General features: G+C 40.3%; 1 protein-coding gene across 2 annotated transcripts in view; it reads right to left on the bottom strand.

The window, feature by feature from the left end:
* Positions 1-15,755, bottom strand: part of HSD17B3 (hydroxysteroid 17-beta dehydrogenase 3) — a 95,480-nt gene that overhangs the window by 28,172 nt on the left and 51,553 nt on the right. For both annotated transcript variants that reach the window (XM_088470278.1, XM_088470279.1), the window contains exons 5-6: positions 8,146-8,213; positions 2,619-2,654 (exon numbers count right to left, since the gene is read on the bottom strand). In XM_088470278.1, the coding sequence (XP_088326404.1) occupies positions 2,619-2,654; positions 8,146-8,213 (104 nt within the window). The remainder of the gene's footprint in view (positions 1-2,618; positions 2,655-8,145; positions 8,214-15,755) is intronic.

Below are 15,755 nucleotides of genomic sequence, written 5' to 3'. Positions count from 1 at the left end.
CCCAGCTGCACAGTTTGGGAACCACTGGGTTAAACTATAACTTTTAATCTATGTCATTAAAATATGTACAGCTCTCAGAAAAAAAAGTCTAATGTGATTACTTACTGATTAGAGGAGGTGATCAGTAAGTAAACTACTGTATGTGGAGTTATTGTAGCTACAGGTGAGACCTACTGTAGCTAAATTGTTTTCATAGACTGTTATATGTTACGAAAGCTCTGTAGCTAGGTGTCCCTCACGGAACTCTTTGGTGGATGGTGCTGGGACCAAGTATCAAAGCCCAAGTTGGCAGAGTCATTGTCAGCCATGAGCTAATCACAGCTCGCTGACTGGTGACCAATCACAGTGTGCAACGGTAAGCCAAGCGTGGCTCGCCACATCATAACTCCTCCTACTACTAGCTGGCATGAGCGCCGCAAGTTAAGTTCGATGGCATCAAGAGAGGAAGACAGACCTCCAGTGAAGAGATCCAGCGGCCATGAAAGAGGCCAAAAGATGGCATGCTCAAGACAGAAGACAAAATGAGCAACAGGAGTGTTGTGGACAGCAGCAGTCAGCAAGGCTCCACAATGCAGCCTCTTCCTCTGAAACTGGTAGGTGGTCTTGGGCCACAGTCACCTAGGCATTGGTCACTGGTAATTGGACACAAGGCCTAGACCCCTGCAATTTCAGTATTAGACTGAGCCCCCTCTGCTCGGATGGACGTAAGGCCCATGCCCCCACTGCTAGGTCAGGTGTTAGGCCCATGATATGTGGCTACATAGCTGTGATAGGGCTAACCTGTCCCCCCCCCCACTTCTGCCCATTTTCCCCACCAAAGGCACCCAGTTTCCCACCAAAATGTACCCATGTTTTTTCTGCCAAAACATTGTTGCAAAGTCCATCAAGGAAAGTGGCAGAAGGCTCCACATAATCCAAAAGAGCTGGCTAGCTGGTAGAGTGAAGGAAATTATTCTCTCCATACGCCTTTCTCTGTATGGACCAACAGCTTTTTCAAAGGTCTCTGAAAAAGCTATTAGGTCATACAGCGAAATGCGTTAGTTATTTGCCATCACCCACCAAATGACCTACCACCTTATTTAAAGTGTGGACCAGCTTGCCGGATACAAAAATATTGCCATAATTTTTTGGACTTTATACTCCATCATCACATCTCCTTGGACTGGACCTTACCTGCACACCGCAAACATCTGAGGGCTCCAAGCTTTGCACATGGAACTCATATGCTAAATAGGACAATCCCTCTACCAGTGAGAAGCTTCACAAATATACACCTATTGGACAGTCCTATCTCTGAGAAGGATACTGACTATTATTGTATTTGTTAATTCTGATTATTGAATCCGGAAGTATGTATAGGAACAGACTACGTATATATGGACAGTCACTAGGGTGAGGCACCTTGCTCATATATGAAATTTTATATTGTATGCGAAATCTTTTTTTACTAAAATGAATTGCATTTTTAACTACATGTATACAATTGAATACTCAAATTAGCGCTGCTATACTGTTTATATCTGACTAGGAAGTCCCTGCAATCCTTTTGTGCGAGTCTTGATGACATAAATTCCTTAGGATAAGATTCTGTCACATTTTACCACTCTCCTGGAATTACGAAGAGGTTTCCAAATGTCCCAGGAGAGTGGACAACCCTTCTGGACTCAGCCCACTTCTCCAGTGAAGTGGAAGGCACCCACTGCGTAGTGCTTGCGCAAAATTGTTCCATGCAGAGCCGAGCCACAATCATGTGAATCACGGCACCACGCACCTGGCAATACCTGAAATTACATCCTCCCCCTCTGGATCTCACGTAAGCCGGCATGATAAAGTAGGTCAGTATGGTTTCTGTACTAAAAAAAGTGTTAAGTGTATAGAACATGGTGCTCTTTCATCTACACTATACTGATAACAGCAAGATTATCACAACAGCACACAGTTCTACATGCAGATTCCAGAGCAAAATAAGTAATGAACACCAGTCACTAGTGGTGAGACATGGAGTGTTTACAAATATAAAGGACTGCTGGTTGTACCTCTGTAGCTAGCTGTACATTATTCTGGGTAATGGAAAAGTACAGACTGAATTGCTATGTTAGGTTGTCAGAAAATAACTAATGGTGGCAAAACCTACAGAATAAGACCCCCACACCCCAGAAATGCCTATGATGATGCCATTCTTTTAAGGACTGCAGTTACCCTCTTCCCCATTGAGCCCAGCTGTTTCGTTTTTAAATCTATTGTATCATGTCTCATGGCCTGCCAGCACTTTAAACTCAAACTAATGAAACAGCCCTATTAGATATGGTTTCCATTAGTGCTGGCAAAATGTTGAGACCTACTGTATAAATCTAATCATGCTCTTGAATAATAGACTATAATAATAATAATAATAATAATAATAATAATAATAATATTATAAAAAGAAAACCATGAAAACTATATTTGAATGACAATGTAACATATATAAAGATACATTTCTACAATGTCATTAATATAAAGATAATATGTTATACATTTTAATAGTAATGTATTTAGTATGCTGTGACGAAATACATATTAAAGGAATATAATAAACTCAATACATGCATAATCAAAACAATCTTGCTTTTACTTACCTTAACTGCAGAAGTGGTATTGCAATTAATCAGATTCTAGGTGAAAGAAAAAAGGGTATTATTCTTAGTGTACTTAATTACTTTCAATAATTTGCCTCAATATTGTCCTCTATTGTGATGTCAACTTGTGCATATCAGTAGGTTAGACTACAGGGCAATAACTTCTAATAAGAGTTTGTCAAGAAATGACATACAATATACAAGACTCTGCATTAAGATTCAAATGGTTTCATGTTTTGCAACAAAAATGTAACGACCTATTATCTTGCTGTAAAAAATACATTACTATACAACATTTATCTGCCTTACACAAGTTTTTTGTGAAACCGTTTTGTCTTATAAAACATATTGAAAAATGTATACTGCTTTGATCTACTCCAGCCAGTCTTCATGGTTTGTTGCTGTAAACTATACGAAATGCTTCCCTGATTGTTATATTATTAATATTATTAGTGGTATTAGTAGGGGTAATTAATTTTGAAAAAAAACAATTATATATATACATATATAGAAACAGTGGAATTGGGTCAGAGCGCCTAAAGTGCCAGAAAAAAGATTGCATATAAATACAAAGTGCAAGTGATAACTGTGCATATGAGATAAATGACCTATTGTAAAAAGAACTGTAGCGTACAGAAAAACTTAAGCATAAAAAGTACAATTTATTTATAATACAATAAAAATGGGACACTATTGACAGAGACAGTATTAAAACAAACAACAAATTCAGACAAAAAAATAATAAAAACATGGAGAACATAAAAGCAATATTGATATTAATATTAATATTAAATGGATGCTAAAAACCAATAGATATCTTATCTTGTTTTTAGTTGAAGGAGTAAATCAGTGAGGTACAGGGTCCCAACACGTTTCGTCTCTTAGTGGACTTCTTCAAGGGGATGGTGTGCCTTAGAGATGATCAGTTATTTATAACCTAATGAGGGGATGAATGTCCCACACTTTACATTTTAGCGCAATGTCACTTCCTGTGACGTCACTTCCGGCTTCCCCGGGGAGACAGTGGAACATTTCATTTAATAACTTAGTGTTCAAACGTCAGTAGCTGGACGTGATTGGATGTTAATAAATGGTCTATATATCATCATAGGTAAGTGTAATCTTTAGTGGGAGCATCGTGTTCATAGTTAAATGTTTGCTGCCCCACTGCCGGTAGATGCGGGCCTTGCTTCCTCTCGTCATTTCCGGTGAGGTCGGTCATTTATCTCATATGCACAGTTATCACTTGCACTATGTATTTATATGAAATCTTTTTTGTGGCACTTTAGGCGCTCTGACCCAATTCCACTGTTTCTATATTGTTTTTTCTAAGGGGCTAACCACCCCTCACAACTTATTGGTTTGAGCTGACACCCCGTTATTGCTGGGGGGTGCCCTATTTTGTTTTTTGTTTTTTCATGAAATATTTTATGTTTTTCTGGCTTTCCTTGTACTGACTAGGACTTAACACCGATCACCTTAATTTTTACCCACATATTTACACGTACCTTTATGGTACACCACACTTACTGGTGATCTAAAAAATCTACTAGCTATATATATATATAAGTGTATATACAGTACATACACTATATATTCAGTGGTGCTTAAAAGTTTGTGAACCCTTCAGAATTTTATATATTACTGCTGAAATTTGGCCTAAAAGTACCTCAGAATTTCACACAGTGAAAAGTAGATAAAGAGAACCAAATCAAACAAATGAGACAAAAAATGTACACATCAGATATCTGTGAGTGGCAAAGTATGTGAATCTTTAGGCTTAGGCTTTTGAAGGTGAAATTAGGTATTTTAAATCTATGGGATGACAATAAAGGTATGAGTGGACAACCTGTCTTTTTAAAAGAACAGGGATCTATCAACATCTGATGTTCACAACACATGTTTGTGGAAGTGTATCATGCCACAAACAAGATTTCTGGGGACCTCAGAAGAAGAGTTGTTGATGCTCAACAGGCTGGAAAAGGTTACAAAACCATCTCTAAAGAATTTGGACTTCACCATTCCACAGTCAGACAGATTGTGTACAAATGGAGGAAATTCCAGACCATTATTACCCTCCCCAGGAGTGGTCGACCATCAAAGATCACACCAAGAGCAAGGCGTCTAATAGTTTTCAAGGTCACAAAGGAACCCAAGGTAACCTCTAAGCAACTGAAGGCCTTTCTCACAATAGCTAATGTTAATGCTTATGAGTCCACCATCAGGAGGACAGCAACAACAATGGTGTGCATGGCAGGATTGCAAGGAGAAAGTCACTGCACTCCATAAAGAACATTGCTGCCCATCTGCAGTTTGCTAAAGCTCACCTGGACAAGCTAGAATACTATTGGAACAATGTTTTGTGGACAGATTTGTCCAAAATAGAGCTTTTCGGTTTAAATGAGAAGCGTTATGTTTGGAGAAAGGAGAACACTGCATTCCAGCATAAAAACCTTATACCATCTGTGAAACATGTTTGTGGTGGTATAATGATTTGAGGCCTGTTTTGCTACATCTGGCCAAGGACGACTTGTCATCATGGATGGGACAATGAATTCTGAATTATACAAGAATATTCTAAAGGAAAATGTCAGGACATCTGTCCATGAGCTGCATCTCAAGAGAACGTGGGTCATGCAGCAAGACAACGACCCAAAGCACACAAGTCATTCGACCAAAGAATGGTTAAAGAATAATAAATTAAAGGTTTTGGAATGGCCAAGTCAAAGTCCTGACCTTAATCCAATCGATATGTTGTGGAAGGACCTGAAGCGAGCAGTTCATAGGAGGAAACCCACCAACATACAGTAACAAAGTTCAAGCTGACTTGTATGGAGGAATGGGGTAAAATTCCTCGAAGCCAATGTTCAGGACTAATCAACAATTACCAGAAACATTTAGAAGCAGTTATTGCTGCACAAGAGGGTCATACCAGATACTGAAACAAAGGTTCACATACTTTTGCCACTTACAGATATGTGATATTGAATTATTTTCCGCCCCAACAAAATTTGCATGTCTAATTTTTTTGTTTCATTTATTCAATTTGGTTCTCTTTATCTAATTTTAGGACTTGTGTGAAAATCTCAGCTAGTTTAGGCAAAATTTCAGCAGAATTATAGAAAATTCTGAAGGGTTCACAAACTTTCATAGTACTGTGCAAAAGTTTTAGGGAGGTATGGAAAAAATGCTGCAAAGTAAGAAAAGTAAGAATGCTTTCAAAATGCTTTCAAAAATAGAAGTTTGGGACTGCATTTCAGCAAATGGAGTCAGGGATTTGGTCAGGGTTAATGGTGTCCTCAATGCTGAGAAATAAAGGCAGTTACTTATCCATCATGCAATACCATCAGGGCGGCATCTGATTGGCTCCAAGTTTATTCTGAGCAAGACAATGACCTTAAACATACAGCCAATGTCATTATAAATGATCTTCAGTGTAAAGAAGAACAAGAAGTCCTGGAAGTGATAATATGGCCTACACAGAGCCCTGATCTCAACATCATCGAGTCTGTCTGGGATTACATGAAGAGACAGAAGGATTTGAGCAAGCCTACATCCACAGAAGATCTGTGGTTAGTTCTCCGCGATGTTGGTACAGCCTCCCTGCCAAGTTCCTTCAAAAACTGTGTGCAAGTGTGGTCACACCATACATTGATTTGATTTAGATTTATCTTCTGTTCATTCACTTTGAATTTGGTTAATTGATAAACATAAACTATTCACATTTCTATTTTGAAAGCATTCTTAAGCTGCCCATCCACTAGGTGATTATACCTAGCGATGGAGCGATAACGACGGTCGTTATCGCTCCATCGCTTGGTAATCGCACGCAAATCGGGCAGTAAAAGGTTAAAAACGACCAGCGATGTGCACGCCCACTGGTCGTTTTTAACATCAATCATCGCCCGAACATGACGGTCAACCTGACGACCGCCGTCAGGTTGCCATGTTCGGGGATGATTGATCTGCATACACTGAACGTCTGAGACTACGGCGTCGTAATTGTGCCGTTGTCCCCTGCATCGCCTAGTGGATGGCAGCTTTACTTTGCAGCAGTTTTCCCACAACTGCCTAAAATGTTTGCACAGTACTGTATATCTATCTACAGTGTGTGTATGTGTATGGATAGACAGACAGTTAAAGAGACAGTAGATAATGCACATTCAAAGGATTGATGTTTGACTTACAAATATAAGCCACCATTAGAGTAAGGTGAATATATTTTATCAATCAGAATTAAGAAATTCCTTTTTTAGCTACTTTACTACTAATATAAGACGTGTAAATATTTTTACACAATCATACATGGTTTATTATTATCAGTTATTACTAACTTTTATTTACTACACATAGACAGGTGACACAGTACGGTACATTGAGAGAACCATGATACTTTTTATATCTTATATTTTCAAAGAGTGTTTGGCAGACATGGCACCCGGAACAGTTTTAAATAGCATGCCAAAGGTTTGGAAGATTTACCCGTTAAGACCAATATGTAAGTTCCAGACTTTAGCTTAGGCTTCAATATTTCAATATTTTATAAATGAAAGTGCAATTTGTGTATTTATTTATTCAGTTACAAACAAAAGCAATAAGCAATAAGGCTTTTCACCTGTTCAATTCACAGTGCACTAGCAGTCAGACAGTCTGTTTTCATGACAACACTGCTAAGTGATTTACATGTACAGTAGGTCTTGTATAATAGTTTAAAAACAAAAAAGTATAGCCCTATAAGCTATTCTTTTTTACACTGTATATATAGTACTATATATATACATATATACATCAATCAGCCATAACATTAAAATAACTTGCCTAATATTGTGTAGGTCCCCCTTGTGCTGCCAAAACAGCTCTGACCCATTGAGGCACAAACTCCACAAGACCTCTGAAGGTGTGCTGTGGTATCTGGCACCAAGGCATTAGCAGCAGATCCTTTGTCCTGTAAGTTCTGAGGTGGGGCCAGGCAACGGACATAGCAGACAGGAATATAGCAGCTCCCCATGGAGAAGAGAAAGGCCCAAAGTACCTGAAGGCCACGATAGGGTCCAGTCTTGCAGGTAAAGTTGATTGCACCGGCAATTAGGATGGGAGACATTTCCGGTAATGTAGGAGAGTCTTCTGCAGACAGCAAATCGAGGCCGCAGCTATAGTATGACCAAAAGAACAGGCCACAAGCTCCGGGCGTATGATTCACGGGCAGGACTGTCCCTAGCGTCTTCAGAAAATCATGTATCATACCTCTGTATACCACCCCACTTCGATTATTGTGTATATGTATATATAGGCACAAGGGGCCACACTGAAAGCAAAAGGCTGCCGACCCCTGTTTTCAGAGAATATTAACATTTCATAACCAGCGTCTGCCACATGAAACAGTGAAATTGGTGGTAGCCAAGACATGTACATTTAAAATGCTTTCATAACATATAATTTCATAGTACAAGATGTTGTAAGTCTCAGTCAGTTGGCTTTTTAAACTGTCTTTGGTAATCCTTAAAAAATCTGCATTGAAATACTGCACCTCATCGTTGTCTGGTCCGGCAAGAAATGGGCATGGATGAGGACTGGGGAGCATTCCTACATTGTTAACTATCAAAAAAGAATGAAACAAATTATGTTAGAATTTTCAATGCACTCAAAGACTAACAAGATCCATTGAATGTTTAAATTGATACCATTTGGAGTTTATGTTTTTGGAAAGGCTTTGTATATTGTGCATCTGAAAACTTAAGTTATCATTCAGGAAGGGGAATGAAGCACTATTTTAGATGATCCTTACCTAAAGATTGTATACCCTCCTTTGGCTTAAGTACTTGGTAAGTTAGACCCAGCCAGGGTTACTCTCTTGACCTATCAGAGGGCTCTACTACAGTTTCCAGGTAGGTTGGCCTCCTTTGGAGTCTCTCATATTATTTTTTGTATCTAAATAAGAAAGCCATTAAAAGATTTGCTACGCACATAATATTACCTATATTAAAATATTTCTGTTAGCCAGCATGAGAAAATATTTGAGCAGGTTAATTAACTCACATACAGTATATGGGGAAATGGTCACCTAGCTAAACTATGAAGAAGAGTAAGTCATGACATAAAGAAGCATGAGTGTTTCTGTGACCAAAAAGTTTTATGAGGTACAGAAATATTACAGATCTTTCTCTAGCTTCCACTAACATAGCACATCTGAGAGAAACACCTTTAAACATGACACATTCCACCTCAAACACTTTATACACATATTGTTTTTACATATTTTCCTACAGTAACAAGTAATGAATTAAAAAATTAATGTTTAAGGTATTTTTTTTGTCACTACAATTTAGTAATTACAACATACTGTAGAACTTGTTATCAAGCCAATAAGAAAATCCAAATTGACCTTTGAAACCACTGGCTAAATGACAGACTATAAAATAAAAATGGGAAAGTTGGGGGAAAGGGTTTTTGGTACACCGCACTGGAGGTAATAAGTAGAGATGTCAAATATTGAAATGATGCCTACAGCAATACACTGGACAAATGTGTCCTTAGAGGGTGTACCCTAGGAGCAAAGCCGTAGGTATGTGAAAAAAGTACTCCTACTTATAGGGGCACACCTCATTAATATCATAAAATACAACCTTTATTAATGCATTAAAGTAGAGGAATCAACATAAAAAAATTACACATGAGCTAAGACAAGATATATAATTGAAAATCAAAATTTCATAAGAAAAAAAGATAGGACCCTTAGCAACTGAAAAAAGTGACACAATTAAGTGTTTAGAGAATGGTGATAAGTGATAGTATTCACCACAAGGGTAAATACCAGCATTCAGGACCTCATTCAGAGTCGGTCGAAGCGGCCGCACGGACGTACGCGAAAAGGGGCCGTATATGCAAATGATTCCCTCGCAAGTTGCGTCCCTAAATTTGGATCGGTAGTTGGCCGACCAAGGGGAGGAAGCGGTCGGAAGACAAAAAAATATGCCCTCTTCTCATACGCATTGCATGTCATCTCCGGGCATATAGGGATTAATCGAGACCATCGGCAACCATCGAAACTGGTCGTAGAGCTTAAGGTTGACCATACCCTCTCTTAAGCTCTACGATCATGTCAGTGTAAAAACCTCCCATGTCACATGTGCCATGACGCTACTTTGTTAATTATGCACTCCCATAAACCGTATGCACTCCCACAAAACGCCGTCCGCATAATTAGACACGCCTGCGTTCGGATCTCCACTCCCCCGTTTTCAAGCACCTTCCCCTGTTACCACCCACAAACGCCTCAATCTGTCACTCAAACTACCGACCTGGCTGTGTTCAAGGAGAGAGAAATTTCTGATCGTAGCAGCTAGTTTGCGCACGCGCATTGCAAACTGTACGCATGCGCAGTATAGCGAACATCGGTGGCGTACGACCGTGCCGCCGCTTCGACCGACTCTGAATGAGGTCCTCAGTCCTGAAGGATTTGATTATTACAAAATGCAATCTCTGTTTTGGGCAAACATGTACATCTGTCTTTAATGTGATGCAGAAATAACACTTATTTTCTTAAGTATTAAATAACAGTAGCAGGGCAATTGCTAGAAGATAATTAAATGTGTTTGTTTTTTTTGGCTACTTTTAACTAAAATTAAATTTTATGTATTATATTAAATTATTATATAATAGGCTTCCAGGACTGATGGAGGTGTGGCTCTCCCAGATCTTGTCTGTTTCACGCAGGCAGTTCACTTTCCATATATAGCAGACTGGCTGCTCACGTACAGTATATACACTATGTATGAGGCTGATTGCGCTTTATTGACACATTTTTCTCCAGGGGCCTTCTTCATTCTCCACAAATTGAAATCTCCCATCATATCTTTAATACTGTCCTATTACATGATAAATATCTTGCTTGGTGGGCCAAAAATAAAAGTATAAAAAGAAATCCTCGACATTCTAAAGTTATACCACTGTGGGGAAACCTCTGTTTATATACCAGCATTGGATAACTCTGTGTATCTAATAGTGAAGCTTAAATAAATACGTTCCATGGCTGGTGTATTTGACCCAGGAGGCAGGATAATGTCCTTCTCTGAGAGAAAAGTTAAATCTGACAAACCTTCAAATTAGACACTGTATACAGTACAATCTGCACCTCGCTCCAATTCTCAACACATCAATTACAAGACTCCTTGATGTCTTTACTGTCACTTATTTCTCGCACTACATACAGAACACGTTATATTCACAAAGATTTGGTTAAGCCAGATATAAACAAAATTTGGTATCATTCCCTACAGGCCTGGAAAAAAGATTTCCCTTAGATTGTTATGGGTCTAGAACCACTTCATGATTTTAAGGAAACACTCTATACATTACAATCAGCTATGCTACTGGAGGTGCACATAAAAATGGTGTCAGGATGCGGCCTGCGATCGGCCACTACTCACCTCCGCGCCAGGGGTCTACTAGGGCTTCTGTGTGTGCGTCCTGAAACCTGTGGAAGCAGGCATGGGCACAGAGATGTTGTTCCATATCATCTGCCCCAATGGTAGTCCTGCGGTCACTCAGCTGATCCTCTGATCCAATGACCAGCTACCTAGGGGTATATAGTCTCACTCAAGAAACAGGAAGATGCTGTTCAAGTTTGTTTTCCCAATGACTGTGATGCCAGTGTTTGTTCCAGGCTCTAGGTTGCTTTTCTCAGGGTATCCCACAGCTAGTCTGCAGTCATTATTATTCTGTGACTGGATCTACTATCAAGTTTACTACCTGTGTTATTTGTAGCAGCTCTCTATACTGGAATCCCTGAGTTACATGCTTCAGCTGCTAGGCTGATTGTTCTAGACTCTAGGTTGCTTTTCTCAGCGTATCCCACAGCTAGTCTGCAGTCATTATTATTCTGTGACTGGATCTATTATCAAGTTTACTACCTGTGTTATTTGCAGCAGCTCTCTATACTGAAATCCCTGAGTTACATGCTCCAGCTGCTAGGCTGATTACCACTGTGTCAAGTTTCTAGCTGATTTCTGAATTGCTGTTCAGCTCTCTACACTGACTCCCTGGGGTAAATTTACTAAGAATTCGAGTTTGGTCGAGTTTTGTTTATTATAAACTCACTTTGTTTCACCAAAACTCAGGTGAGTTTACCTTTAATAACTCGCAAATTTACTAAGAAGTGAGTTTAGCTGAAAGTGAGTTTTCCGATGGTGAAGCAGAACAAGGTTTTTCCACCAAATTGCGAGTTTAGATGAGATTACTTACCCGAGATTGCAGTATTTTCTCTCTGCAAAACTCACCCAAGCAAGCAGCCTGCATATATCAGTGAAATATGTGAAGGCTGCTTGGGTGGTCTACCTATAAAAAATGGGTTAATTTTTTTTTTTTTTTAAATGACGTAGGGCCCCTCCCCCAAAAGCATAACCAGCCAGCCCTGGCTCTGCCAGCCAGTCCTGGTTCCTAAAATTACAGGGAACAAAATCAGTAGGGTTCCACCAAAATTTAGGAACCAGCACCTGGCTGCAGGTCCAGTCCTGGTTTTAATTATAGGGGGAAAAAAAATTGCATAGGGGGCCCCGTATAATTAAAACCAGCACTGGACCCAAAACGGCCGGGCTGTAATGCCACAGCCCAGAGACCCTATTACCGGGGCTCTGTGGTCAAAGCATTATCCGAACCCCAGGCTTGGTCTGAAGCCCGGGGCTCTTTCCTGTATCCCTGGGCTGTGGGTAATAAAGTTATGAATTGATGTAAACTATTGTATTTTACAGTCAGACTACAGGTGGCAGCATGCCTGCCTTTTGGCACTTGTGGAACTACAATTGCCAGCAGGCAACTCCCACTGTAAAATAAATAGTCAAGAAAAGACATAACACACACAGAGTGAATAGTAAAGATTTATTACACACATCCATCTATCACACATACTTATCTTCTACCAGATGTTTCTGTCCTCTTCTCCAATGTAGAATCCATGGGAAATGGCCTGCAAAAAAGATCATATACTCACCTCCATCCTGGCGCTGCTCTCCGTAGCATCCAGGGTCTTTGCAAAACAAAAAAACAACTTACCTGAACCAATCCGTACAAGTGTAAGTATATGCTGTTGCATATACTTACACTACGCGAACTGACAGATGATCGGAATCATCTGTTTTTTTATCACGGCCCGCTGGTCAATCAGCGACCACTTTACATGTAGCAGCCACTCTTTGGATGGGACCCACTTGGGAGCACACAATGTAAAGCAGCTGCTGATTGGCTCGCACCCTGTGAGAAATTACAGCTGACTTCGGTAAGCTATCATTTCGCGAGGTGTAAGTATATGCAACAGCATATACTTACATCTGGCCGGTCTGGGTCGGGTAACCCATTTATTTGTTTTACCAAGACCCCGGATGCTACGGAGAGCAGCGCCAGGATCTGGGTGAGTATAAATTCTTTTTTGCAGGGCCAGGCACTTGAGAAGGGGACAGACACATCTGGAAGCAGGTAAGTATGTGTGAATGGGTAGGTAAGTTTTACTATTCACGGTGTGTGTGTGTTATGTCTTTTTTTAACTATTTATTTTACAGTGGGGGTACGGGTGCCGGCCGCCTGCTGGCATTTGTAGTTCCACAAGTGTCAAAGGGCAGGCATGCTGGCACTTGTAGTACCACTGTAAAATACAATAGCTTACATCTGTTGTGGGGTGTGGGGAAGAGCCCTGGGCTTCAGACCAAGCCTGGGGTTCGGGAGATGGGGACGCTTTTTTGGGGGGGTCCCCACTTTTCTTGAGATCCCCAGCTTGGCCTGAGCAGCTTTGGCTGCTAATGCTTTGACCAAGGAGCCACAGTAATAGGGTCTCCAGGCTATGGTATTACAGCCCGGCCATTTTGGGTCCGGTACTGGTTTTAATTATACGGGGACCCCTACGCAATTTTTTTTCCCCCTATAAATAAAACCAGGACTGGCCCTGCAGCCAGGTGCTGGTTCCTAAATTATGGTGGAAACCTACTCATTTTGTTCCCTGTAATTCTAGGAATCAGTACTGGCTGGCAAGTAAAGCTGGCCACACATTAGACCAACTTGCATCCAACCAGCCAACTTGTTGATTGGTTTCAATGAAAATCTGGTAAGGAATGAGAGTAAATGATGATCAGCAATTTGCTCCTAAATGCCATAAAACAGATGAAAATGGTCGTTCAGACAAGTTTGTTAAATGTTTGATCTAAACTATTTGTTCAAACAACAGTTTTGGTCCATTTTCCAGGGTTTGGGAGAAAATTGCTGACTGTATACCTTACCAGATTTTCATTCCAACCAATCAACTAGTTGGCTGGTTGGACAGATAATCTTTAGATGTGTGGCCAGCTTTAGGCTTTTGAGGGGGGGACTCTACTTAATGTTTTTTAATAATAAAACACTTTATATTAGGTATTCAGGCAGAAACATACACAACTCACATTGATCTGTGTATGTTTCTGCCAAACTCGCAGCTCAGGAGGTGGTCTATTTGAAACATCAATTTATCAGTGAGTTTGCTACAAACTCACCCCAAATTGTAAACTTGATTCTTAGTAAATTTGCGAGTTGCAACTTTTTCATGTAAATTACTACCTAGTATGGCCGATGGTGAGTTTAGTCGAGTTTGCAAACTCACATGAGTTTTAACAGTGAGAAGAGAAAACTCACTTCCAAACTCACACTTGTTTGGTCTTAGTAAATATACGAATTTGAAAAACAGGCTAAACTCGCATGAGTTTGCAAACTCGCCAAAACTCGATTCTTAGTAAATTTACCCCCCTGAGTTTCATGTCACAGCTGTTTAGCTGATTACCTATGTTCCAAGTTTCATCTCTCCTGCTGAATTCCCTGCAGTTATTATCCTCCGTGTACATTTCCAGTGTAACAAGTTCACTCACCAGCATCTGTGTTCCCTGCATAGCTACTTGTATCCTGAACCTATTCCCAGTGTTACAACTTTACCCATTATTGTAGTGTCATTCTCTAGTCTCCTGGTCTCTCCCAGGTACCTAGCCAGATCGCCGCGACCTGCTCACTCAGTGAGGCGAAAACCCACATCCCAATTGGAGTGGTCACTGGTGAAGACCACCGAGTGTGTTAGACTCCGCGCCTCTGGCTAGGTCTAGCCAACACCTGGGTTTGACCTTTATTGAGGGAACTAGGACTGTCACTTCCCTAGCTGCCTTCTAGCCATCTGAACCCCCCGTCTCTCCACAGAGGAACTTCTTACATCGTGTGATGCCCTGGGGATGGCCCTTCGCTGAAATTTTTTTGGGGTGCCTTGCTTCTTGGACGTGAACCCCTTAATGTTAGGGACGCCAGTATAGAGAAGCCTTGATGATTGGCCTGGCGCTTATTCATATATTTGCAAATGTATGTAACTAATACCTCTAATCTCTATTATCATGTAGGATTTAAGTATTGTTTTTGCTGCAGTGTGCTGGGGGACAAATCTCTTTTTTCTGTGTTCAATGTAAACCCCACCCTTTACAAGCACCTGTGTTATGCAATTAGCTGATTTGAGCAACTACCATTTTTTTGTAGTTTGGAGAGGCATGAAGGGAGTCAGCATTAGGAGGATGTGCTGATCCTTATAGTGCCATGTGGAGGTTTTTTGGTGTACCTCCAAGGTAAGTTAGCTCTCAGCTTACATATGTACTGTTATCATGCAGTATACCAATTGTAATTATATGACCAAGAGTGGGTGCTACCATTATGTAGCAATAATTATTTTGGGGTGAGCGTTTGGGAGTGGGGCCCCCGGGGGTGTTCTGACTGGACCTTTCTCATGGCATCGCCACTTAATTCACATAGAATACTTTTATCACTTCTGTATTTGTTTGTATATTATTTCTGTCATTTTAATACTTTCTCATTTTATTAACACTTATTGATTTATCCTTACACATCTTTTCTTCACACTTCACTATCACCTTTTTTCTTTTTTCATGTGATGCCCTGGGCTGGAATTTTTTGGGGTGCCTTGCTTCTCGGACGTGAACCCCTTAATGTTAGGGACCCCAGTATAGAGGAGCCTTGACGATTGGCCTGGCGCTTATTCATATATTTGCAAATGTATGTAACTAATACCTCTAAAACTCTATTAGCATGTAGGATTTAAGTATTGTTTTTGCTGCAGTGTGCTGGGGGGCAAAT

Source organism: Taudactylus pleione, unplaced genomic scaffold, assembly GCF_031769625.1.
Source record: "Taudactylus pleione unplaced genomic scaffold, aTauple2 ptg000095l, whole genome shotgun sequence".
In the NCBI taxonomy this organism is placed as follows: Eukaryota; Metazoa; Chordata; class Amphibia; order Anura; family Myobatrachidae; genus Taudactylus; species Taudactylus pleione.
Note: the sequence above shows the minus strand (reverse complement) of the source record. Positions and strands in the feature narration are given on the sequence as shown.